The 26,959-nt window shown below is 38.2% G+C and overlaps 2 protein-coding genes across 5 annotated transcripts; both read right to left on the bottom strand.

Moving 5' to 3' along the window:
- Positions 1–4,401: 4,401 nt before the first annotated feature.
- On the bottom strand, positions 4,402–7,107 carry LOC121761094 (protein IQ-DOMAIN 1-like). The gene is made up of 6 exons (XM_042156686.1): positions 6,795–7,107; positions 6,379–6,498; positions 5,978–6,292; positions 5,597–5,824; positions 5,388–5,507; positions 4,402–5,276 (listed from the first exon to the last, which is right to left on the bottom strand). The coding sequence occupies exons 2-6, from the start codon at positions 6,451–6,453 to the stop codon at positions 4,692–4,694; spliced, it is 1,323 nt and encodes a 440-aa protein (XP_042012620.1). The 5' UTR covers positions 6,454–6,498; positions 6,795–7,107; the 3' UTR covers positions 4,402–4,691.
- Positions 7,108–8,814: 1,707 nt separating this feature from the next.
- Positions 8,815–13,301, bottom strand: LOC121762507 (protein PHR1-LIKE 1-like). Of its 4 annotated transcripts, XR_006042231.1 has the most exons (9): positions 13,076–13,301; positions 10,878–11,554; positions 10,604–10,802; positions 10,400–10,516; positions 10,240–10,297; positions 10,022–10,091; positions 9,541–9,868; positions 9,138–9,234; positions 8,815–8,972 (listed from the first exon to the last, which is right to left on the bottom strand). XR_006042231.1 is itself a non-coding variant. In XM_042158398.1 (8 exons), exons 2-7 carry the CDS (start codon positions 11,427–11,429, stop codon positions 9,551–9,553), a joined length of 1,314 nt encoding a protein of 437 aa, XP_042014332.1. In that variant the 5' UTR covers positions 11,430–11,554; positions 13,076–13,301; the 3' UTR covers positions 8,815–9,234; positions 9,541–9,550. The 4 variants fall into 4 exon arrangements, 3 of the variants coding, with proteins under 3 accessions (XP_042014332.1, XP_042014334.1, XP_042014333.1); XM_042158398.1 differs by having other exon boundaries at positions 8,815–9,234; XM_042158400.1 differs by lacking the exon at positions 13,076–13,301 and adding an exon at positions 12,816–13,037 and having other exon boundaries at positions 8,815–9,234.
- Positions 13,302–26,959: the final 13,658 nt, after the last annotated feature.

The raw sequence follows: 26,959 nt of genomic DNA, 5'->3' as shown, positions 1-26,959 counted from the left end.
GTTAATATGTTTTGATTTATAGAATCAACAATTGGATTAATAGAATAAAAAATCCTACTAATTAATTATAAGCTCAAATTTGATTTCTAAATAAATAGAACTGTAGAAGTGGGAAGTGAAACTGAAATATTATAATCCCAAGTAATTAGTTAATAGTGAAGCTAATTTTAGGGGATAGTTGCATATGGTTTGGATAATCCCGTTACCACTTTAACAAATCCAAAATTTCAAGGATTTAAGTATAATTTGCAAATAGATAGATAGTATGATTCATCATTCAGAATAGTATCATCAATGATTCATCATTCAGAATAGTATCATCTATAAGTATTCAACTTCAGAGGTTGATGATTGTGCAGTGGCTTGTCTCTTTCTCAAATCAACCACCCATTCAATTCAAGCTTCCTCATAATTGTTGCTGTTTTTTCCCATATTTTTTTTTATCTTCCAACATTATGATTTCTATCAATCACAACTTATTTAGAGTTATGTTTTTTTTCGACCATTAGAAATTCTTGAAATAACAACTTATTTGGAGTAGTGTTTTATTCAGCAATTTTTTTTTTCTTTTTTCCTTTTGTCTATATAATACAACATCGATTCAGACGGGAAATTAAATTAAAGTAATTAAAACCTGAGCCCTTGAAAAATGTGAGAGAGATTACTGTTATTCATTTTAGGATTAATATATGCCCAACAGTGAAGTCACAATTTAGATGAGAGTTATGTTATTCATGATCTCACCACTTTTTTTTATCATCATTTATTTCAAAAATTATATACTTGAGATTTCAAAAGTTATATAGAGTACTTGAGTTTTTAAATTACTTTAGTATGGACCTGTCGATGATCCCCATACACATCTCCTTGCCATTCCTTTGCCACGCCATAGGCAATAGATTGGTCCCGCTTATTTTTACATTATTTCAACTATTTTACAGCTTTAGCTAAAGATCAAGAGATGCTTAAACTTTCGACATAGACATCAACCTCAAGAAAAGTATCGACATTACTAATCTTGGGACGCCTTAACGAACCCTCTTTCACATCGTATACAATGAAACACGACCCGTAAGCCAACAAGATCTCACCCTTCCCTCCAACACACAAAGTGTCGAATAGGGACCTTTCCATGGATCATCAAGATATGGAATCACCACCCGGGGCGGACGCACATGGTGAGAGGGTAGGGCTTAAGCCCTTACCCAATTTTCATTTTTTGTAATTTTCTACTTCTAAATTTTTCATAATTTTGGAAATTGATGTTAAGCCCTTATCAAATAATGCTACTGAAGAACAAATTCTCTTGGAACGAATGATTGTAAGGGGCTGGAAATTTAAAGGAGGAAAAAGTGAAAAATTGCAGAGTAAAGGTATAACAATAGCGCGGTTGGATGTGAGGAAGAAGATGAGTAACTTAAAATTACATTAACTAATATATATTAAAAAAAGTCAAATTGACCCACATTAATACCTTTGACATGTATTTTCTTTTTGAAAAGAGACTTCAAACTTATAAAGTGATATCAATTTCGTTCTTTTTTCAATTAAATTTGTCTTCTTAATAAAATTTAAGTACTCTACTTATATATTGCAATTTAAAAAAAAGCAAAGGGTTTAGAGCAGCGGCATACAAAACGGTGAAAATGAGGGTTTTAGCCTTTTGAGACATTAGAGAATTAAATTTCAAATTCTACACAAATTGTGGGGTAAAGAATTTATTAAACTTGTTAATTTTGTATTCCATCTCTTATTTTTAAAATTTTGAGAGAATAGTTGCAAGCTTGTAAAACAATTATAAGAGCATCCGCATCAGTGCTCTTGCCAACGAGCACGGATGTGGGCCCGGCCCTACTTTTTTCGCCTGCTCTTAGGCAAGAGCACAACACCCACATCCGTGCTCTTCCGCAAGGACGAGCACAAGGGTCCCACCATTCCATTATTCAATTTAAATAAAAACATTTCCATAAAATTAAAATACATTAAAATACCCGGAATAGTATTACAAATTACAAAAAAATTAAAATTACATAATTAAATTCCTAAAAAATAAAAATTGCATAATTAAAATACAAAAAATAAAAATTGCATAATTAAAATACTAAAAAATTGAAAAATAAATTAAAAGTGGGTAGAAAACGGATATAAATTTTTGGGAAGTGGGAAAATATTTTTTTATTTTTAATCAGATTTTTTAATTAAAATCCGATTTTTTTTAAAAAAAAATCAAATTGCCAACGGCTATGCCGTTGGCCAATCACTGTCTGCCACGTATGCTGCTCACTGGCACGGACGTGCTCGATGCATCGAGCAGCGCCGTGCTTGTGGCAAGAGCGCAGCGGCGGACAGCGTGTCGCGCCGCTGGCACGTACGGACGGACGAGCTGCTGCTCGCTGATGTGGATGCTCTAACAATGGTTATTTTGAAGTTGAGTTTTATTTTTTTAGTTAATGATATAGTCTTTTTGTTATTTTTATTAGATATATTTTGGACTAGTTTATAAATATATATGCATTTTTTTATAGAGTAGTTGTTAGGATTGTGATTGGCAATTTTTTCTCCTTCTCTTTTACTTTATTATTTATAGGTTCCGCTATCTATGACATAGTTTCAATTATTTTTTCTCTTTGTCTCTTACTTTATTAATTACAAGTTTAAACCCTTGTCAAGCATAAATGACTTATTTATATGGGACGTAGGGAGTATATATATAGTGGAGCACAGCCCCTACAGCCAATTTTTTCTGCGTCGCCCCTGATCACCACCAACTTCATCCAAGAATGACTCACCTCACCCCATGCACCTTCAACACCCACACATCCACATTAATCTTTGGGTAATCACACATCACACAAACCCAATCACCCCAAGAGATGGGACGAACCCGCGATCTAAGTAGCTTTGTTCACTCACAACGTTTCCCAGGTCAAAAGACACAATCTCCCACTTACAAACTTCCTCCCCCAATGAAGGCTCCCACTCAGAGGCGGACCCACGTTGGGGCATGGGGGTCCCTTGAACCCCACCCATTTTTGATATTACTATGTATAAATTATTCAAACAACGTTTAGCAAGTAATTCTGCAGCGCAGTTGACCTTGACATTGCAGGTTTGAAATCTGCCGCTGGCATGTTTTTGTTTAATTTATTTATGGTTATTTATTCTCATAGTAGTACATTTTCTCAGTTATATTAATTCCTTTACCTAGTAATTAGTTCCTGAAAATTTGTCACATTAATTTGTTTGCATAGTAATTACTCACATTTCGTTTTCAACCTAGTAATGAATTTATTTATATTTTTTCACACTAGTAGTATTATTTTGTTAATTTTTTTATTTGTGTAAATATTATTATTGTAAGATCACAAAGTAGTGATGTTTATAATCTAAGAATAAAAATAACCCTTTCATCCCAGAAATATGCATATGTATAATATAATATTAGTAAATTTAATTTTTAAGTTATAAGTACTTTTTATATAAAAAATCTATATTCTTCAATTATTTATATTGCTCATTTTCAAATTATTGTATATTGGGTTTGGGGATTTGATTTGGTTTCTTCTTCCATTGTTTGTGGAGAGGGGTGGAGTTGACTGGCTGGTTGATCGGAGCTGAATGTGATGAGGATTTTTGGTGTTTTCGAGGTGAGGTGAGATTGGCTGAGTGTTAGAATATGATTTTTGGGCAATTCGATGATTTGTTTTTTTGGGAAAATGACAATGAGATGGGAATTTGTAATGAAAAGGACAATGTTTGTTTTTTGAATCCGGAAAAAGCAGGAAAAAAGATTGTTTATGGAGTTTGTTAGCTATACGCATAAGTTGAGTATGGTGATATTCGGTTTATTAGCTCGTGAGCAAGCTCATTAGGTGATTTAATTTGAAAATATAAATTATTAACTAAATATAAGTATATGTCTTCTTCATACCAAATTTAAATAAAGTTTGAAACTTAGCCTGATATTAAACGAACCAAGCTCGAGTACAATGATAATCAGTTTGACTCGGCTCGATTTGAATACACTCTTCAATGGTGAATCCGGAAGCCTAAACTTGTAGGGTTGAATACAATGAAGAAGGTCGTTATCGATGTCAAAAGGTAAAAAAGGTGCAAAAGAACACAAAGGATTAGGGCGGAGTTGTCCCATTGTGGGGTTAGTGCCAACTTTAAAGTAAATTTTAAAGAGTTTCTCGATTTTACATCTAGTTCAACCATTGTCCATCTAGTTCAACCATTGCCCCTACATTGAATACTAGTGTGTTTGAATTTGGATATATTTTTTTATGAGAAATTGAATTTTTTTTATGTATTAGAGTTTTAATTAAGACATACTATGTAGAATGTGGTCAAATTAACGCACAAGTTTAAAAATATAAAACAAAATAAATGTTCAAATAATAAAATAAAATGTACTCGTTCATTCGATACCTCATGTGCGAATCAATAATTTACTTAGCTATAATTTGCCAAGTTCAAAACACAAATTTCACAATCAAAAGCTCTACATTCTATAGGAAAACACGCATCATAAATTAGTGGAATTTTACTCACACTACATAGGGAACAACACTTACAAATCAACACAAATCAATTCACAAAAGTTTTGAGTTAGTTGCTAACAACACTTGCACACACAGATAAAGGAAAACAAAAACACCAAACCAATTATGAGTTCCCAATCATGCCGTTTAAGGGCTAGCACCCGACCTCGTGGGAGTCGAATGCCTCCTAGGTCGAGCAGGGGAACCAGAGAAAGACAACCGTTTCTTTGCAGAACCGGCTGTCTCCGACCCCTGTGGGCTAGGCAACCGTGACCTAGCCCGTGCGGACTCCGTGTAGGCCATGTAGCCCGGAACCGCAGGCGAGCTAGCAAGGCTCTCGTCGTCTCTCAATGACGAGCCTGCATAGCTACTCCGCCTCCGGCATTGCTCGGACTGGGTGCTATTCAGGCTCCTCGAGTCATCATCCGTGACAAGAACCCCCCTCGGGCTCGGAGGCCTGATCCTCCCTCCGCCCCTCGACTTGGGAGTCGAAGGTGACTGCCTGCCGGGAGGCCGGCCGCCTCCCAGGGCATTTGGAGACTGGACCTTCGTGTCTCCACGAACAGCAACGGCGCGGCCCGAGGCGGCCTTCGCTGCGGCTTCGTACTCGGCCGCGTCGCCTTTCTCCCACGGCCGTGCGGCCATCCATCTCTCCAACCAGCTCCATCCCCACCCGGGATTGATCGGATCCACGAATGCTTGGTTCGTGGAATCCGAGGGATTTTTAAGTGTCTAATGACACAAAAAGCAACACACTCATCAAAATGCATAATTTCACAACTAACTTATGCAAGAAACTAATACTACAAAAAATACATTATATATATATATATAAATATATACCTGGTGTGAATATGCATAAGCTAAGGCTCTCTCTCTCCTCCTCGCAGCTTCTTGCTTATGATTCATCTCTGCCTCAATCTGCTCTTTTGATCGACAACTTTGATCCCAATTTTCCCCTTTCTGACTCAAAAAAACACACAGTTTAGCCCTAATTACTAAAATTCTTGAAGAAATTAAGTAATGCCCACTTTGAAGGCCAAAAAACTCACATTTGCTCTCGACTTGTCGAGATCATCGTCAAGGATCCGTCCGTTCTGTCTGTGGACGGACGGATTCTCCTCCAACAATTGGATTCGCCTTGCACGAATCTCAGACTGCAGACGAGCCATCGTCTGCATACACTTCAAGCTCGCCGCCGCCTGCCTCTCGACCGACTTCCCTCCCACCACAGTTTTCAACCTCATTAAGCCTCTCAGAGCCCTCAAAACTCTCCTTGCCTAAATTCACACACAAGGTTAGTGTCTGAGGCCAACTGTCTCGAGTTCGAGTCTGTTTTGGCGGTTTATAATTGAATTTTGCAATTAACAACAAAAAAGACTAATATCCAACACTAAAGAAATTCATTCATTCATTCATCCATTCAACCATACCATATAACCTCGGAAAGCTGCCTGAATCTTGATGGAGGCCATCTCTTCCTTCGTCTTGCCTGAGCCGTGCGCTGCGGCTCTGAGGCGGACGACCTCTGCAGCAGCGTTGGCTGCTGCAACGGCTGCCTCAGCAGCCATGGCAGTCACGAGAGCAACAGAATAGGCGTGCCTATTCTGTTCGCTCTCTGCTTCGTGCAACTTCACCTCCTGCACTGGAGGTGGAGTTTCTCGAAGGACAACGGCCTTCTCCGCACCGACAGCCTCCAGATTCACGCTCTGTTGCCTCCTGAAACATCCTCTTCCTCTCCTAGTCCTCTGAGTAAGAAAAAAAAAAGATAAAATCATCAAAATTATTAGCTAAAAACCTTCAAATAATGAAGATTTTTTCCCTTTTAAATTACCTTTTCTTGTTTTTGCTTGGATTGGCAAGTGATTGCTTTCTTCACTGCTGAAAACAGAGACCTTCTCTTCCCCATTGTGTTATTGGAACATCAAATATGCACTTGTTTTCTAACCAATTTCTTCACATGTAGTATAATTTAGTTTGTGAGAAAATCTTGAATTTCCCTCCAAATTAATGATTTTTGCATGAAAACAGGTAAGAATTAATAAAAAAAATTATGTACACAAACAAACAAATCATTTAACAAGATCACATTGCAAAATTCTCACTCTCTCTATATATCAAAAATTGCTCTATAGAAAAAATGATGAAGATCAAGAAAGTTAAAAAATAATTCAAATGCAATTAAATTCTCCCACACACACACACACACACACACATACACAAGATGAATTCATACAATGTTAGAGATACCTGAAAACTGAAATCTTGTGACACTATCCAAATAAAACAACACAACCTTAATTCTAACAGAAAAACATATTTTCCATGCCTTTTTCTTCAACAACCCTCCAAAAACAAAAAAAGTTGGAACATGCACGAGTTTCCTCTGAAGTGAAAGAGAGATTGAGTTCCAATGGGAAATATCCAAATCTGAATTGTATACAAGAATAACGAAGAGGGGGCAATATGGGGATTTCACAGAGGCCTGCAGCTCAGGTAATGGGACTGCTTATGCTTCAAATGGAGATGGGAGCCCACTAATGATTCTGACAACAAAGAGAGAGGAGCATTCAGTCTTGTTCTTGTTTTAACAGCAGACAACCACCAAACATCATTTTTATCATTTTGGTGTTTTCTCAAAATTGTTACTACAAAATAATCAAACCGGAAAGTTAGATAGATTGAGACTAGTATTAGTATGAATAGTTAATTGCAATTTTTACAAAATTTAAATATTGTCTCACTTTGACTCGACACAGATTTTAATAAATGTAATGAAAAGTGAGTTGAAAAAGTTAATGGAACGTGGGTCCTACTTATATATATATATTAGTTTTATAATAAAGTGTGAGTAGTAATGAATTAGTTGAATTAGTTGAATATGAGGTCCATTACAAAAAATGGTAAAAAGTGAAATGGGACAAATTTTGTAGGACGTACGGAAATAGAAAAACGGGACAAACTTTCGGGGACGGAGGGAGTATGTAAATACATGGGTGTTTTAAAAGAGATCAGGAAGTTGGATAAATGTTTTAAAACTATCATCTTGATTTTTAAGGTGTTGGAATCGAACTAAATGAGAATAAGTGCTTATATTGTTTAATTGTGAAAATTGGCATATAGTTAGATTATTTTCATTTATCTGAATTTTTTCTTTCATGTAGGGTAACACATTAAAAAATTGATGTTTTTCCTGTATAGATTGAATTTTGGAATGGCCTGATATTCTCCAATAAAAGAAAACTTACTCACTTAACATATATAGATAGTACATTGTACTAAAAAAATATTAGAAACCACTATATTAAATATGATGTACCTAATTCACTCCATAAAATATAGGACAATATTTACGATCGGTGAAGAATCCAATGACAACGTCAGATAAAATCTTTGTCCAATCAGAATATCCAGCTATACTAAGTACTACTAGTACCTTTTAAAGTTGAAAAAAAAAATTAATAAAAAAGAAGAGAAGGAATAATCAAGTCAACTTAAATAAAAATGTGTATATTTAGATAATATTCCGTAGGAGTATAATATTTAGCCAGAGTTTGGGTATACATTTTATCTTATTGTTCCTATTCATGAATCGTAATATATGTTCTTATAGGAGTACAATTTTTCACATTTACTTTCATATTTATTGCATTAAATCTTCCACATTAAATAGTAAAAATAAGTGCTTTAACAGTGACAAGTTAGGTTGGCAAATATTAATGTTATCACATGTACCTTATCATTATTGTGCTTTCCATCATATTCTGAAACCTATATATACCCAATATACATAACAAACTATCTAATTATAAGAGAATTTTTAATTTTTCTACCATCATTTTTTTGTGATTGTAATATGTGGATGTTTATTTAGTTAATCATTTTCAAATTTGGCAAATTATGACAAAATAGAGTGTGAGAGATCACTTTCAAGTTTCTTTAAAGGGCATAATTGTCCTTTGCCCCTATTCAATATTTTATATTTCAATTGAATATATGAGTTGGAGAAAATGACTTGAGACCCATTCAAAATTATTATTGCCATTAAATAGAGGGCACCTCTCTAACATGATAATCACTACTTTGGATTATAATTTTGTAATAGTGACCTCTCAACTATTATGCCATGTTATTTAGATATTGGACTTTTGTTTTTGTTGCATTGAAATCGAACCATCAAACTCTTTTGTTAGTTATATTGATTTCTCAAACTTATAGAGTATGTTTTGTCTTTTTGGTCATAATATTAAAACAAAAAAAAAGTCAAAGATTGTAATGAAATGCATATATAAAATTACACTAAATTTCATCATAGTTGAAAGTTGAAACCTTTACAACAACCACCCTAAAATGCAAGTACATAAAAATTACAGATGAATCTGCATGAACTCCATTCACATCGGCGGAGATTAAACCCATGACCTCATGCTTAAGAGACGAGATGTTGAACCACCACGACAACCATGTTGGTTAGATTAAACATTTAATTAATTAATGCCGGCAAAAGAATATACAATCATAGATTCAAAGTAGCGTAGTTAATATATAGTATTTCTCTATTGTAGAAAAAATAGGACAAGATATGCATAATACCTCTATCAACATTTCCTAGGTTTCGCGAGGAGCTATAGCATGATTGATTCCAACATCGGATTAACATACACGTGAATACTGAACGTAGTGGATTCACCTGCAAGATTTAATTAACCAAGGAAACGAATCACACAATAAAGTAAATATGCACTCTTTCATTTTTAGTCCGTCACTAATAAGGAAATAGTGCATATTCTTTGGGGAATGGAAGGAGTATTTAATAATGCTCACATGTACTTGAATTACAAATCTAGAATTAATTTTTGTAACTAATTTCTGCAACGTATCAAGAATTTGTAACACTTATCAACCAAAACAAACATGAATGCATCAATTCAATCACAATCTACAATGAGTCTTTCAATCTACACAAATGGAAACAGATTCTGATTCTTGAAAATACCTCAAAACATTCAGATTGTGTCATCAACTGATTTCTTGGGAGACTCTTCTGTCTCGTCGGTCTTGGCTCGTTTCGTCGGGGGGATACTTTCGCCACCTGCATTCGCCTCATGGTCCTCGGAGGACTCCTTTTCCGAATGCTCGAGAGGCGAGGCCACTTTGGCGCTGGATTCTGCGTCAGTTTTAGCAACACAAGGTTGTGTTTCTGTCATTGGTGATTGGCAGTTATCGTCGTTCTGTTTATCTTCCTCCATCTTCCGTTGCTGCTCAAACATCAACTCGAGATGCTTCCCTTGTTCTTCGATCCGAAGCTGCAGATTTCTTTGAATCTGAAGCAACACAGATTATAATTTAGAATGAAAGGACTACTATACGAGCCTAGCTCGAACCCGACACATTAAGCATTAAGAAGTCAAGCACGTTACGAGCTGCTCCACATCTTCAGCTCGTACGTACACAAACAAGCAACTCGAAGAACATACCTCAAGCTGGTCGTGAAGCTGCTTCTGAACTTCCATCTGCAATCTAAGCGATTCGGTTATCTCCATTGCACTGCCATGGGAGAACATCATTAATGAGAGTGCACGAAAAATCGACTTTTACTATAGCGATTGTAACGTGCCATGGATATTTGCCTCATATAGATAGACATCAATAAGAAAAATCTTAGCTCAGACATATGAAGTTAATAGAAACGTACGTCTTCAGGTCCAACGATGCCGTTTCAGCAAGATTCCTCGTTTTCTTTTCCAGTGTTCCTACATCCAAAACAAACAAACATACGTTTATCAATACATGACAGAAATGAACATAAGGATTATGATATATGGAATCAAGACGAGTATAAGGGCAATCCCAACCTTCTGAGGACTCCGGCTTGTGCCTCGCGGTTCTGTATTTCTGCAAGTGGCTCTTAACGTGGTAGATTGTGAGGCCTTCGACGTTCATGAGCTTCAAGACGCCTTTTGGCGTAGCTCCTACATAGTTAGTCTCGTATTAGTTTCTGAAGATAGACTTTTATAGTGGTTTCAGTTCTCTCTTTACGTTGATTGTAAGACACTTACGTTCACCACCACCTAGTTTCTTAACAGCCTCTGAGAAAACTTCGTGCAGCTCAGGTGTCCAACGCATCCGTGCCTTGGTTGCTGGCGAAGGACATGGAGAGGCGACCGCAGGAAGCGTCTGCACAGTAGAAACTGTAAGAAGGCGACGCTCCTGGATCTGAGGTTGGTATGTCGCGAAGTTTGGTGGCAACTCCAGCAGCTGTAAGTCGAGTCGAGTAAAACTAAGCTCAAGCTTGAGTCATTTAGCATAAAATAACAGAGTTGAGAAGCAAACCTTGGCATCAAGATCTGGAACATTGACATCAACAAGAAGATCACTCAAGTTCAAATCAAGTGTGTCGTCCGGTGTGACTAACTGATCGGCCCACTCCCGCCAGTTTGTTTTCCTACCCGAGTCATCCGATGGCACCATGTCACTGTGGTGGGGAGGAGGCGCATCCGAGGTGTCCATAGTCCACGAAACGTCTTTACTTTCCAGCTCCCCATCTCTAGCAACATTAGGGGAAGATTGGCTCGAGTGGAAAGATCCCCTGTCGTTCAATGCCTCGGAGATGAAAGGGGGAACTCTCAAACGGCTTGAGTCAGGCGAGAAGGAGGAGGAATGAGTAAGACTAACAGAGGCCGATGAGAATGAATGCCCGGCTGTTCTGGTGTCGGATGTTAGTAGGTCAGTGGTCAGTTCGTGCGCTAATGTAACCTGTGGCGAATCGGGAAGCTTGGGGTACTTTTCTTCGGAGAGTGTAGGTAGAACGTGCAGAGATCTCGACAGAGCTCCAGAGGCTTCGACTTCATTTGAATGCTTTTTCTTGAATAATGCAGGAGCCATGTTCAATGAGCCATGAACAGACTGAAAATTGAAGGAGTTCTGCGATGATTCGAGCTTAAAAGAAATCCGAAACCACAACCATCAGTTCAAGAACTGCAGTCAGCAAGCAGCAATTGCTCATCCATCTGGAAAAAGGAAAACAGAACTAGGAATGTCAATGCAACACGAAGTGATGTGATTATACTTATAGCATAGTCTTGTAAAGAGATGTTTCATAGCTATATTTTCTACTCTTGCTAACTCATTCCCTCTCAATTCGTCGTTTGAAGCCTAGAGCGAAGAACCGAGAGGCTCGAGTAGCAGATGGCTTGAACTTAGTCAGCAGGCCTTGAGCCCCAATTAAGTTATGGAGGACTTGACTTATAGTCATGTTTGAGCTAAAGAAACACAGAGTCTACGAACGCTATCCACGAGGTAGGAAAGGCTCAAAATGGCGAAGGAAACATCTCTTTCCGAAACATGGCACTCTAGCTAACTCACCCTCCCTGGATTCAACTTTTGGACGAGGCTAGATCCAAGAAACTAATGGCTTGAGTAATCAAATGGCTTGAACTCAAGTCATGATGATTTGAGGCTCGAGGCCTATCACTAGGCTTTGAGCCTCGAGTCATGTATGACTTGACATCAAGTCATGTTTGAGCTACAGAAACACAAAGCCTAATGAAAGCTATGCCTATATACGAGGATCGAAACGTGGCTAGAAAACATCCTCTCACACAAACCAAATGGCAACATAACACAGTTCTGCATTATCACTACCAATATCGAAACATTCAAACATACGAAATCGAATACAGGCTAAAAACTACAGACCATACAACAACAACAACAACAGCAGCAGCAAACCTCGAGTAGAAATTTCCTCAAATTTCCAATCTAATTATCACTGGATTTTTTTCAGAGTTGTGATCATTTTAGCCATCAATGCTAGCTTTCAAACAACACTAAATCAGAAGATACAGCAAAGGAAAGAAAGAAGAGAGACATGATTCATTCAATGAGATAAAGATAAACTCAATGTTTCCACACACAAGCATCCAATTTCAACAATTCAAGAAAACCAATCATCAAAAGACAGGTAATCAACAATATCACTTATTAATCGTATCTACTCAAATTCCTTATGGAGTTACAAATATATTCACGTAACTCCAGATATTCAAAGTGGGCCCGCACCAATTATCCTCACTTGCATAAGGAAAGTATTTTTATTTTATTTTTTTAAAAACATTTTTCTGGGAAAAGCTAGCTCGCTATCAACAATTCCTCCAACAAATTCAAGTCGATACCCATCAAAAAATTCAAGAATTCAGCAACAAAACGAATACGTTCGACAAAACAAAACCAAAATCCAAGATTCCAAGGTGCATTTGAGCAATAACTCACAGCAATATTTATTTTATTTATTGATTAAAAAAGCAATCTTTTTTGGGAAAAGCTAGCTCATTTGCTCAATCCTCGCCATCAACTATTCAACCAACAAATTGAAGTCGAGCCCATCTCAAAAACTCATGAAAAATCCAAGATTCAAAAGTGCATTCAAGCCAAGAACTTTAAACAAAGAGAAACAAAGATCTTGTTTCATTTTTGTCCAAAAACAATCTTTAACAAGCCAAAAAACCCAATTTATTTAAAGAAAAACTAACCATGACAAAGAAGATCAACAAAAGTAGATGATTTGAAGTTGAGACACATCATCTACGCTCTGATTGAACAGGAAAAATCTGGCGGCTGAATAATTAATTTAGTAGTGTTTAGGAGTGGTTAATTTATGGAAACATTTTCCGAACTGGCCGACTTTCTAAATCGAGACGAAATAATTGGGTGATGTGAGTGAATATGCAGGCTGTCTAGACTGGAAACTGAATGATTATTGGCCGTTGATAAATGGGTAAAACTATTGGTTTTTGTCTGATAAGAATCTACACTGTTCAATTTTGAATCCACAATTTACCGTGCGTTTGGATTCCTTTCCTAAATAAATGGATAATGTTGAACAAGTGGAATCCGATGTGTAATGCTTGTAGTTACGGATGATTGATTTGTGTTTGGTCATCCGTAACTATGAGTACCGTAAGCGCACACAAGATTTTCTGTTAAGGATTTCGTGTAGTGCGCAGATCAGCAAAACATATTTGTATTTATGAATGATTGATATATGTTTGGTCATCTACAACTCTCTAAAAACGTTAGCAACGAAATGAATATCCTATTGATGATTTTGTATAGTACGCTGATCAGCAAAACATATTTATACTTACTAATGATTGATATATGTCGGGACATTTTTTATGTTTAGCAACAGAATGCTCAACATTTCATTGAAAACTCTGTATAATCAACAAAGCGAGTAAAAGCACATTTTAACAAGTAAAATACTACTTTTTATTGATGAAAATTATTAATATTTACAAATAATTTAAGAATTTCCAAGAATTGAATTTGGTAGTTTTTTTTATGTAATATGTTTGATCATTATAAATGCAATAGAAAATAATTACATAATCCAACTATAGGGTGTGGAGGTAAAAGTTACTTTTGTCCATTGAAGAATTGGAGATGATTTATTTTCCAAGTAATTATTTTCTAAAAGAATTTATGGGGTGGTTTATTTATTCAAAAGTGTTGCCAAAATTCTAATCAATAACTTTTCAAATAATAAATCGATACCAACCCTTCGTTTCGTCGATTAAATACATAGGGTGGGTATAAGAATTTGTTTTTTTCCTCAAGTTGACAATAATATGATTTCTCTATTATATAATGTACTTTCTTAAAGTCTTATAAGAACAAGGGTTAAATCTCGATTTTAAAATTTCACTATGTTTTTAGAGTCGAGTTCGAGAATAGAATTTATTTTGTACCCAATCTAAGTTTTTAAGTGTTTCGATTATTATATTCAACATATGTTTACTTAAATTTATAAGACTAGTTAGAATTCGATTAAATTTGTGATTTAAATGTCAGTTATCCCTTTATTCGATTAAATGTATGAGCAATGAGATTATGTCATCCAAAAGTTTGATTTATTTATGAAGTAATGTTGAATCATTAAAAAATTTAGCTCATTATTTAACCCTCCAATAATATTTAAGGCCTAAGATTCATTTGGGGTCCACATCCACAATATTTTTTGATTGTTTATGGAATAAGTCATTTTTAATACAAGTGCAAAAAGAAAACAAAAAACCTACAAGTGGGAAGGAAAAGAGTAATGATTTGTTTGTAATGTGACTATATTTTTTTTTCCTCCTTATTTGGGTTTGCTTTTTAAAATTTATCAATGTCAATCGACCAAACCACATATTTAATCATATTTCTCAACAAGCAATTATGATCTTTATGAATTATTGTACGTCTTTCCTTCTCAACTTGTTCGACTAGGAATGATGATGATGGGTTCAACTTGGATTAATTAATTTGAACGTGAGTTATATTTTTGAAATAAACATAAGTAATTAGCAGGGTAAAAATATGCAATTAAGCAAGAAATGGGTAAATACGTTGATCAATAAATAAGACGTTCTTGTCAAGTATCATAACATGACACTACACATTATTTATTCTATCAAAAAACATTACATGCATTAAAAACAAGAGTTATAGACTACATGTCTAAAATAAAATAAGAACAAGAATTTTGAAAAATTGAGAAAAATATTGATGGATTGTGAATTATAAGGTTAACTAAAACATTACTATATCATCAATTTCAACTTACCATGAAACTAAAATATATGGGAGTTTCATTCCACAAAATGACGTCCATTTTATTTCTTATTGGGTCCAACAACAACAATTTGTCAACTTGTGTGACATAAACATTTGCAAGGCCCCTAATTTAATTGGTCATTTATTAGCTGACGATAATAAATTACAAGAACTAGTGTCAGCTTCAACATGATATTTCCATGCACCCTTTTTAGAATACTTAGTTTTTCTTGTTTTATACACTTATAATCTACTTATTATTTTAGTTTTATTTTAATCATCACAACGAAAAAATGACTTAATATTAATTACAATTTTACATTGTTTTAGCTTATATTTGTCAATGTTTATTGAATAACTAATTTTTAAGGTAGAATATTTCATACTTTCTTTATTTTAAACACAACTACTAATACTTAAATCGTCATTGCCATATACAGTATATTGAAATATTATGACTTTATGTGTTTCAATTTTTTGATGTATTGTTTGATCAATAAAATATTTTTGTAACACTACATAATCTTGTTACAAGAATACAATAATGATAAAATTCCGCTCCTAATGGGAGATATGTGTACCTCATCAAAACTAGGGCTGTCTAATTATAGTTAGGGACTTGGCAAATTAAGGCCAACCAATTTACGGAAAATTCAAACCTCAACCAGAAATCAATGGTCCAAAATCATGGCCAACAATAAAAAATAGCCTCCTCAATAACTTGCAAAGTAGCGTAGCTTTTCCTCAGCCTCTCTCATTCGTCTCCGTCTCCACTTCGTGACCCGCGCCTTAGAGTCGCGAAGGGAAGATGGAGCCCACGGCGCCCAACACGATCGGCTCTTCCCTCGTGATGGAATCGTGCATCTCAGGCCAATCTGCACCGCAACCGAAAAACTCGTATTCGTTGGATATTAATATAATTTCCGCTCAGGACTTGGCTCCGGTCTCCAAATCTATGCAACCCTATGCGGTATCATGGATTTACCCTGATCGTAAGAACATTACCCAAATCGACCAAGAAGGCCACAAAAATCCTAAGTGGAACGAGAAATTCAACTTCCGCCTAAAAGATGGCATGTCCGAGGATGCAACAATCACCGTGGAGATCTACACGCTCTCCTGGTTTCGTGATGTCCTAGTGGGCAGTGTTAGTGTCCCAATCCGCGATCTCATCGCGCCATTGGCCCAAACAACAGCCAACTCCAATAATAACACGCGTTTCGTCACGCTCCAAATCCGGACCTCGTCCGGCTCCCCGCAGGGCATACTCAGCATCGGGGTAACCCTGCGGGACAACACCTCCATCAAAAGCGCACCGCTCAACCGGGGTCTCCTAGACGAACCGGGAAAGCAAGAACACGGAAACTCGCCAATCGACGATCAGAAAAAGGAACTAATCACCAAAATCGAAATGTGGCGATCGATGAGCACTGGGTCCGGCCCGCAAATCGAGGACTTCACACTTAAGCCGGGCTCCATCGTCAACGGCTCGATGTGCGACAACGGCTCGGAGATATGCTCCGACATCGGGCCGTCCGCCTCCGTTGTGGCGGCGGAGATGGCCATGAAGCTCATGCCTCCCCCGCCGCCGCCACGCCGGAAACGCGCCGGCGCCGGCGCTCAGAGCGACGATTCGAGCTCGATCCTCGGGGATATGACACTTGAGCAAGCCCAAGCAAGAGGCTACCAAGTCATGACCAAAGACCGGTGGCGGAAGATGGCGATGAACGACGGCGAGGAGTCGGAGTTGTCGGTCCGGAAAACGAAACGGGGCGCCGGGGGCAGCCTATTTTCTTGCTTCGCCGCCGGCATCGAGTTTACGATAGTCTGCGGCTCAAGCAACAAACCAAACAACAAGAAACCGAGCAGCAAGAAGAAGAAGAAATCCGGCGACAAAAATTGAAATTGAAATTGAAATATGATCAAGTTGCGAATTTTTTTCCTTTGGAATTAAAATTAATGGTGTTTAATTTAGCAGCCATTTCTGTTTGATTGATCAGAAGATTATTAGAGGTAGACTGAACTATTTTTTCATAAATTGGTTCGAATTTCGTATTTCTTTTCCAATCTCTTATTTTCTATCATAAATTGGTTCGAATTTCGTATTTTTTTTCAATCTCTTATTTTCTACCACGTTCCAATTCCGTTGCTTATATAATAAATGCATATGTAACTATTTGTATGGTTATGTTTGACGTGGTAAATTAAATAAATATATTGTTTTTTTTGTCTCTCCCTCTTTTTAATCTTCAATTGAATTGTGTTCATATCGATATAAAAATAAATTTCAGGTCGCAATTATGATTCCAAGGTGGGACTACAATTTCAAGGTTGCGCTTTCAAACAGAAAAAAATACTTAAAAAGTTTTTGACAATGACTTCCAATTAATAAATATACCCAGGTTTGATTAATTATTGATTGTTATGGCTATTTCCTTGGGTCTGGATTCGCCCTTTGTTGCCAATGTTTAGGCGTTTTCTTGGGCTTGCCTCCATTGACATAGGATGTCTGGCCATACTTAATCAATAAGAAATCAGTAAAATTCCTTTTGGTATATTTCTCCTTCCCTTATTAGGATGATAATTCTATAATTATGGCATCCCCCTCTTACGATCCTCAAGGTTTGTGAAACCTTGAAAGATGCTATATATTACGTAGTACATTATTCTAGATTTTAAACTATTGATAAATTATTAAAATAAATACTAATACATCAATAATTTAGTTTTTACTTCTAAATAAATTTGATCGGAATAATAAGAAAGAAATTAATAATCTCATTTCTATTCATAATTGGTGGGAAATGGTATTCGAATATTAACATAAAATATGAATTTTATTATTATTATTTCACTAAATGATCAGTCAAGGTGCAATAATGCTCATAAAAAATGAGACTCGTGTTTCCACATACAAATTTGTTGATTATTCACTCGAATTCAAATAAGTAGTAATTGTTTGATTAATATTGAAGGGGTATATAGTTATTGTAAAACTATATTGAAGATCTCAAATCATATAGATCTAATTTTGCAGTACTCCTATATATTTTAATTGTTGGAGGATAAGATGGTATCTTAGAGGAGCACAACAGAATATGCCTCAAATTGTCACTTTCAAGTTGCAACTACATAGAATTAGAGTTTCATATTTTTTATTCATTTGGACACTGATCATTGTCTACTACTTGACTTTAAATATAACGATCTTATTTATGTTGCAAATATATCAATCCGCACCAAACCTATATTCCAATTAATAGTGTTGTCTTCTTGTGTTATTAAAATACTATCTTTATATTCGATAGCATGCACGCTTTGAAATTTGATAAGAATTATTTGGATGATAAATTACATTTATAATAATATAACATAATTACATAGTCAACGGTTAAACCTTAATCGAATCGCATTGTTCTATGTTTTTCTTACACACAAATCCTACAAAAAATTATGTTCCGACTTAGATTTAAATTAAAATGCATAAAAAGACATGTTTCTCTTAATTACTTTTTAGTTACCTTCTCCGATTTCACGTCATGTTTTCTAAGGAAAATCAATTTAATATAATTACAAAGATGCCTCTAAATAAAACTTGAATTCGTTATCTTAACTCAATCTCAGGCCATCCGCATCCATGTCTCTTATCCGTCTCATCTCTTCACTATTCATGGGTCACACTGTACTTTTCATCACATCTCTTAACTAAGAGACAGCACCCGCATCCCTCCATCTCTTAACCGTCTCTAATAAAATAAAAAAGTGAAACAAAATAAAACATATAATAAAAAAGTGGAAAAAAATTAAAATACATAATTTAAAATACAATTTTATATAAATTATAAAAACTACTATGCCGGCGAATCATCCCCCGAAGGCGGTGGCGGTGCACTCAAGCTACTTGGAGGCGGAATACCAATTTGTCTTGCCATATACTCAATTCCGACAAGATGAGCTTGATATTGGGGAGGCGTCAAGCGGGAAGTGTCAGCCGTTGTGGCGACCAAGTACATGGACATTATGGTGTTCGAGCCCGAGCCCTCCTGGCTTGATTCGCCTCGGCCCCTCCTCCCCCTAGCCGCCTTGGTCCCTTGCGGCTGACGTCGTGAACTGGAGGAGCCCCTGCATCGGTGGTCGTGCCATCAACCTCGTGTGAGGTGTTGCCTGACCCGCCCTCACTAGACGAGTATTGGCCACCTGCTGTGTGCTTCGTGCGTTTCGAGCTCGAGCCCGTGTTGGACTGGACACCGCCAGCCCACCTTTCAACGTCTTTGACCAACTCCCAAACATCGACATGTTTGAATTCTTTATTGTTGTCGTTTTTAAAGACTCGCATAGCCGCTCTCAGAATGTCGGCACCACTGGCTCCGCTTTGGTAATTCGTGGCTTCATTCTTGTAGATACCGCAAAATTTTTTTGACATCTCTGTCGACTCGGTCAAAATGACTGCGGAGCATCTTCAAGGTGCGGCGGCAGGCCGTCTTTGGCTTATTCTCGTTGTAGACATCGGTGACCTTTTCCCAAAAACACTTGCGGGTTTGTTGATTCCCGACGATGGGATCGTACGAGACGCTGACCCAAGCGTTGAACATAGTCATCGTATCCTTGCGGTTGTAAGGATGACGACCAACATCCTCCTCCTCTTCCACCTCGGCGTGACCCCCGGAGCTTCCACCGCCTCGTTCTCCTTCCGGAGTGGGTTCATCCAGAAAATTCTCCCTAATTTGGGATAATCCCTGCGATTGCCCATACCTCGGGGCGGAGGGATGAGAGTATGCATCCACATCAAAATATGGTGTTTGTTACGCCGCCGACGTCGACGAGCTTTGGGTGCCCGGCGCCAACGAAGCGGAACCGGAAGCACCCAAGACATTGTACATGCCCCCAGTAGCCAAACGCGTTAATGTCAAAGCCGTCGGAGTCGCCAGAGTTTCCATCACCGGACATTTTTACAGAAATTTGAGAGGAAAGAGAGATGATTTGAGAGGAATAGATGTGTGTTTGTGTGTATAATGAGGATGAAAGAGGAGTATTTATAGAATAAAAAAAGAAAAAAAATTACCGTTGAACAATAATATTACAGTTTTTTATTTTTTTCTAACAAACGAATTTTTTAAAAAAAAATATTTATTGCATCAGCATGACGATGCTCACTTACCGGCCGGCGAGTGGGCCTTATCGGATTTCCGTCGGGACGGACGCCATTGCTGATGCTCTAAGAAAACAAAAAATAATTATTTGCTTCAACGACTTTTAATTTTAATAAAAAAAATTAAACAAACCCCAAATTTTTCCTAGAGAAAGTTAAAAATTCTACTCTTCTTTATCAATTATTCTGTGTTTTTTTTCATTGCTTTTTCTGCAATAAAATTTATTCTTTCTCGGATAATACATCATCGTCACTTGCAATTCATTTTGCGTCTTCTTACTCAAGCTGAATAAGAAGCAAAAACATTCAACTTTTCACACAATAAATATTTTTGGCTTCAAAGCAATAACAATTTAATTAATAAAGGAATCTCCTTTTCTTCTCTTTATCACAATTCACAACTGCAGATTTTTCTTGAGAAAAAGCAACTGCAAGTGAAGAATGTTTGGGTGGTTGGATTGCTGCAACTCACATTCTGAGAGGAATTCAACACTTTCTCTTTGCTTTCACCCCTTCCGCAATGGCCTAAAGGTGTGTTTCTTCAACTTTTTTCAAATAAAGATTCGATTTTTATCTGTAATTTCTGCTTCTATTTTTTTTATTAACTTTCATTTTTTATCTCTGATTTCTCTTTCATTCAGATCTAATCAAATTCTACTTCAATTTTGACTTTGTGTTTTGTAATTTTGGAATCCCTTAAATAGAGTCAGCTCAATTTTTTTTTAAATAGAGCTAATTTAATGGGGATTCTTATTTTATCAGCACATATTTAATTTAATTTCCTTTCCTTTTTTTTGGTAGAACTTGTTACTTCATTTTGCATCATTCCACATATACACTGCAGCAATTCACCATTAAAGAAAATATCAAATGCGTGAGATCATATTTTAAGTAACGTGTTTCAATCTCGTATTTCATTTATTTAATGCACGCCATGTGTTTGAAAAAATGATACGTTTGAATACGAAAAAGAAAGCAAATATTGTAGCCCGAGGAGGCATTGTCCTGGGCTTCGTGTCCAGCTCCAACACCTTCTCCAACCGTCACGAATTCAGTAACCTCCAAAGATCGAAGGCGCTCTTGACGTTCCTGTGAAAGTGACATAGATGTAACAGAAAGTTCCATGATATGATACTCGTGAGCCAGCCAGAGTTTACCTTTTCCATTGCAATTTTCTTCTGCGTCTCCTCCCCCAGCTCATCATCATCGAGGATTCTCCGTTGTCTTAATACTGATACAGAAACACAACAGTGAATCGAAAGTAGAAGACCACGAGAGAGAAACATAGACGGATTTGCAATCAAGATGCACCTGGAGTTGTCGTTGGCATCCGCATCTGAATCAGAGTCAGAACTCGAGATAACAACAACATCCGATTTTCTCTTATCCCGCCTCTCGCTGACATTGGTTTCGTTGTCTGAACCAGATTCAGAACTAGAGCATACGACTACTCCATCCCTCTCATCAGACGAATCGTGCAGGTATTCAACCGCATCCTTAGTAGTAGAGCCATCGTCATGAATCATGAAGGCATCCATACGGCTCTCCTCGTCTATCAAGGAAAGCTCTCCCTGAACAGAGCCGTGATCATGAAAAATTAGCACAACTTAGAAAGAATGGCATTGCTGAAAGAGGAAACCAGAATAACTGAAAGCTTGAAAGCAGACCTTTCTGCTTCGCCTTTTGAGCCTCGTTTCTTTCCTATGGAGCTTGAGATCATCCTTAACATCATCCTCCTCTTTAATCTGCCAAACACCATAGACGCAGATTAAAGGTAACGATTCGTATGAGTCCCAAGAGATGGTGTCGAAAAAATCTACCTTTTTAAAGTTCCTCGTTTGGTTAAGAGTAAGACTGAGATCCCTTTCGTTTGCTATAGCGTTTGTTCAAGCTTCCGTCTCCACTTACACTACCATCAAAGTTTCCAATTTTCTTCCCGAGGAAGCCACTGGCGCCTTGCCATCTGCTCCACAACGACGACAACCACTTCAGAACAAGAAATCTAGCTCATGATCATACTAAACCACATAACGCGTTGAGAGATTCATGAGATACTCCTCCGCCTTTTTGACTGGTCTTGTAGCTTCCTCAGATATCTCAGTCCCGAACCAGTGAGTCCTCCCTCTCCATGCTTCCGTGCAACAACTGTTAGGAACTTCCTTCTCGATCCACTTGTACAAACTGGAAAGATCGATTCCAGCACCATCAAGCTGCTCCTGCTCGGACAAGCACAATCAGTGTAAGTACGTTCGTTTGCAATAATTGGTAACGTGTAGCAGAAAACGCGAGACAATGAAGCCTATGTAAAGATTCAAAGTGTACAAGATCAAAACAAGCCAATTTAAAACAAAGATTAAAGATCGTATACCAGTAGATAAACACTCTCTTTCTCGAGCTCATCGAGCTTCAACTCCCACTCTTCTTTGTACAATGACATCTCCTCACAAACAGCCTTCTCCAACTGCTCCATCCATATGAAATACGATGCCACAAAACGCGAAATATCCATAGCTACATTGGATCATAAAAATGGGGATTTTACGTACTTGATCACCCGAGAGAGACAGAGCTAATTCTTCCCTAACATCCGCTTCTACTTCGACCAGAGGCTCCCCTTCCAGCGCCTCTTGCGCCTCGGCAGACTAAAGGTGAATAACAGAGTCAAGTAAGTGACAAATTTTTGCTTGTTATTATTATCAGACAGTGGGAGACTGAAAAGCTCACTCTTTTCTCGATTTCCACAAGCTCGGCCACGAGATTTTCCAACTCCTCTTCAGACAGAGGCTCCTGAGATGATGAAAGGTGAAATCAAGATTTGATACAAGCATATGGAGGAAAGTAAAAGCAACTAAAATCATAAAAAACTTTGAATTGAATACTAAAAGAGCAGAGTGTTTTTAAAGATGCTTGAGGAAAATGTGTGAAATTGTGAAAATGATCAAATGAAATGTTTTATTTAAACACACACACACACACACACACGACATAGAAACAAAACACACACAAAGAGATACATAAGGCATAAGAGCATCCGCAGCGGTGGCGGTTGGCGCCACCGCCGTCCGTGCCAGCGGCAAGGCGAAGAACCGCCGCCGCTGCAACCGCGCCGCTGGCACGGCGCTGCTCGATGTATCGAGCACGTCCGTGCCAGCGGACGCACACGTGTCACTCTCCCATTCGCCAACGGCATAGCCGTTGGTTTCAAACAATTTTTTATTTTTTTAAAAAAAATCGGTTTTTTATTAAAAAAATCGATAAAAAATAAAAAAAAAAATTTTCACTTCCCCAAAAAATTATATCCGTTTATAACCGTTTTTCCCCACTTTTTAATTTTTTTTTTATTTTTTTTACCCCAAAAATACATACTTTCATCTATAAATACCCCCAATTTCACTCCCAAAAATTCACACTTTCACTACACAATTCTCATCATCATTCTCTCATCTCCATTCTCATCTTCAATCTCTCATATCCATTTTCATCTTCCTCTCACACCCTACAACACCACTATGTCCGGTAACGACGACAACCCAAGCGGCTCTCACGGTTGGAACCCCGAATGGTTCGGTTCGCAACCGTTTCCTAGTCCGGAAACGGAATATTCGGCCCCTCCTCTCACCCAAGATTCGGGCGTTCCGAGTGGCTACCGGCCATACCCAATCGACGATCAAGGTGCCTCCGATGGGCGCTACGGGTGGACACCGGAGCCTAGGCCTCGCGCCCCTTCCCAAATGCCGAATCCTCCATCTCGCGCCGGTGTCCGCACACCGTACTCACCGGCGGAGATGGAAAGATTGTTCAAGGCGTACTTGGAAATCTCCGAAGATGCGGTGGTTGGAACGAACCAATCCGGCGATCACTTTTGGTGGCGCGTCTCTAGCCGGTACAATGCACACCGGCCGCCGGGAACGATCGAGCGCAACGAGAGTATGGTGCGCAACTGCATCGGCCGAGCCAACGAAGAAATTGGCAAGTTCAACGGCTATTTCATCCAGGAGTCCCGGAATGCCGGGAGCGGCCAAAGCGAGGTCGACATCATCACCGCCTCGCTGAGCACCTACCAATCCATGAACGGTAAGTCGTTCAAATATCTTAACGTTTGGCAGGAGACGCGGACGCACCCGAAGTATAAGGGAGGCATAGCATCCTCCTCTAGCGGCTCCTCCAAACGCTCACGGTCGGTAGCACTATCCGACTCCGGCTCGGAAGAAGTGGCTAGCCAACTCGCCGGAGCTAACTTGGGTAGCCCCGATGCCGGACCAAGCGGTTCCCGACGCCGACCGCAAGGTAGGAAGAAGGCGGCGGCCGAACGACGTCGCGCCGCGACTCCATCTGCCCCTGCTCCCGAACCCGCACCCTATGTTCCACCTCCACCCCCGAACAACTCGTTGTGGGCCCTTTTGGCCCAACTCAATATGGCCGATAGGTCAACTATGACCCCCACGCAACTTCAAACGCACGAGTCCATGATATTGGGTCTCCAAAAACAATTGGGGTTGGTGCCGCCGGATGCGTAGTCTTCCTCGGGTTATATTAGCCAATAATTATGTAATTTTTAATTTTTAGGAGTTTAATTATGTAATTTTTAATTTTTAGTATTTTAATTATGTAATTTTTAATTTTTAGGATTTTAATTATGTCTTTTTATTTTATTTGTAATTTGTAATTTTTATTGTGGTTTTTTTAATGAATTTTAGTATTATGAAAATGTTGTTGTGTAATTGAATTTTATATTAATTGTGCTCGTCCTTGCGGAAGAGCACAGTTGTGGGTGTTGTGCTCTTGCCAGAGAGCAGGCATGAATAGTACCGCCCGGGCCCACAACCGTGCCGCTGGCAAGAGCACGGTTGTGGATGCTCTAAATGGGATAAGAAGTTCTTGTAGTAAAAACATAGTTCATGAGCTATAATGAAGTGTAACAGCTGCAATGAAATGGGACAGCGTTGTTATACCTAAAGCTTTAAGAGCATCCACTCCGCTGTCCCACCCGTCCCTTAAACTACTATTTGAGGGCCCCACTGTACTTTATTCCTCCATCCCTTAACTAAGGGATGGAACTTGCAACGCTCTGTCCCTTAACCGTCCCTTAAATTACTATTCATTCAATTTCAATTTTTTGTTTTTTTTTCCCAACAAAATCAATTAAAAAAACAAACTTCATTAAAATTAAAACAACATTAAAACTAAAAAAATAGAAAAAAGACATAATTAAAATCCTAAAAAATAAAAATAATTTATTCCATTATTCCTCCGCCTCTCGGTGTCGATCTTCTTCAAGTGATTGTTCCATTATTTGACGCATTTGCTCAAAATGATCCATTAGTTTGAATTGATTTGAGATGGAAATTGGAGTGGATATAGAGAGGATTTGAGAGGAATAGATGTGTGTTTGCGTGTGAAATGAGTATGAAATAGGAGTATTTATAGAGTAAAGAAATAAAAAAAATTGAAAATAAAAAAACAAAACGGTAACATTACCGTTTGAAATTTTTTTTATTAAAATTCGAATTTTAAAAAAAAATTGAATTATTGTGTCATCCGTGACGACGTCCACTCGCGGGCCAGCGAGTGGGCGTCACGCATGCGTTGGGCGAGCGACACGTCGGCCGGGCGCGTGGCGCGACGTCGCGTCCCGAGTCGCGCAGCGACGAGATACGGGACGGGCTGGGGACGGGCGATACACTGCAATGCGTCCCACGGCGGAACCGTCCCTGCGGGACGGAACACGAGCCGCGCGGGGGACGCGTAGTGGATGCTCTAAGCTTTCCATAAAGGGGAAACCATGAAATAGAGACAACATAAATGTAGAGCTAGGGAAAGATAAAAAAAATGTAGAGCTAATAGAGTACATAAAATCTTCACAAAAACAAAATAAAACAAAACCCACAAAAAAAGCTGCAATCTTTATCACAAACAAACAAACATATATATACATGCCTGCGAAATGGTTTCATTTTCTTGAAATTCATCGTCGGAAGAACCACCCTCCATATCTTGAAAAAAAAAATTTGCCAAATCTTTTGTGCTCACACACTATAACAATGGAGTGTAAATAAGTGAAGGTTTGAGGAGAGGTGCGACGTGGGAAAAGTGGACGGAAAAATGGGGAGGCGAAGCGTTGTCACGTCAGCTCATTCGAAATTTCTCTCGTGGCGGTAAGAGCATCTCCGGTGGTTCTGGACATGCAATAACCCTCCCATAGCCTTGCCACTGCCACATCATCAGCACTAAAATCCTCCTGACACATCATCTGGACATGCAACTGGACATGCAAAAGCCCAGCCACATCACTCAATTATGAAAAACTAACAATTAACAATCACACAAAATACGGAATTAAATATACGACACATATACGCGAAAATATACTATTTTCATTTAAATTAAAAAGTACATTTAAAAAAATTACATAATTTTAAATAAAAACTAACGTCTTGCAATCCTTCTCGCCCACAACTCTTCAATTAAATCCTTTTGGAGTCGAATATGAGCATCCGTTTGACGCATGTCGGCATGTGCTTGGAGGAGGGCTTCTTCATCGTGAGGTACCCCACCTCGTACGTTGGCGGCGGCGACGCCGTGGCTTGGACCTGCTTCATTATCGTCGTTGGCCCAATTAGTCAGTTGTACACCTTCATCTTCGACAATCATGTTGTGCACATGCGCTGAA

This window comes from Salvia splendens, chromosome 13 (assembly GCF_004379255.2).
Source record: "Salvia splendens isolate huo1 chromosome 13, SspV2, whole genome shotgun sequence".
Classification (NCBI taxonomy): domain Eukaryota; kingdom Viridiplantae; phylum Streptophyta; class Magnoliopsida; order Lamiales; family Lamiaceae; genus Salvia; species Salvia splendens.
The sequence above is the reverse complement of the archived record's forward strand: the minus strand, read 5'-3'. Positions and strand labels throughout refer to the sequence as shown.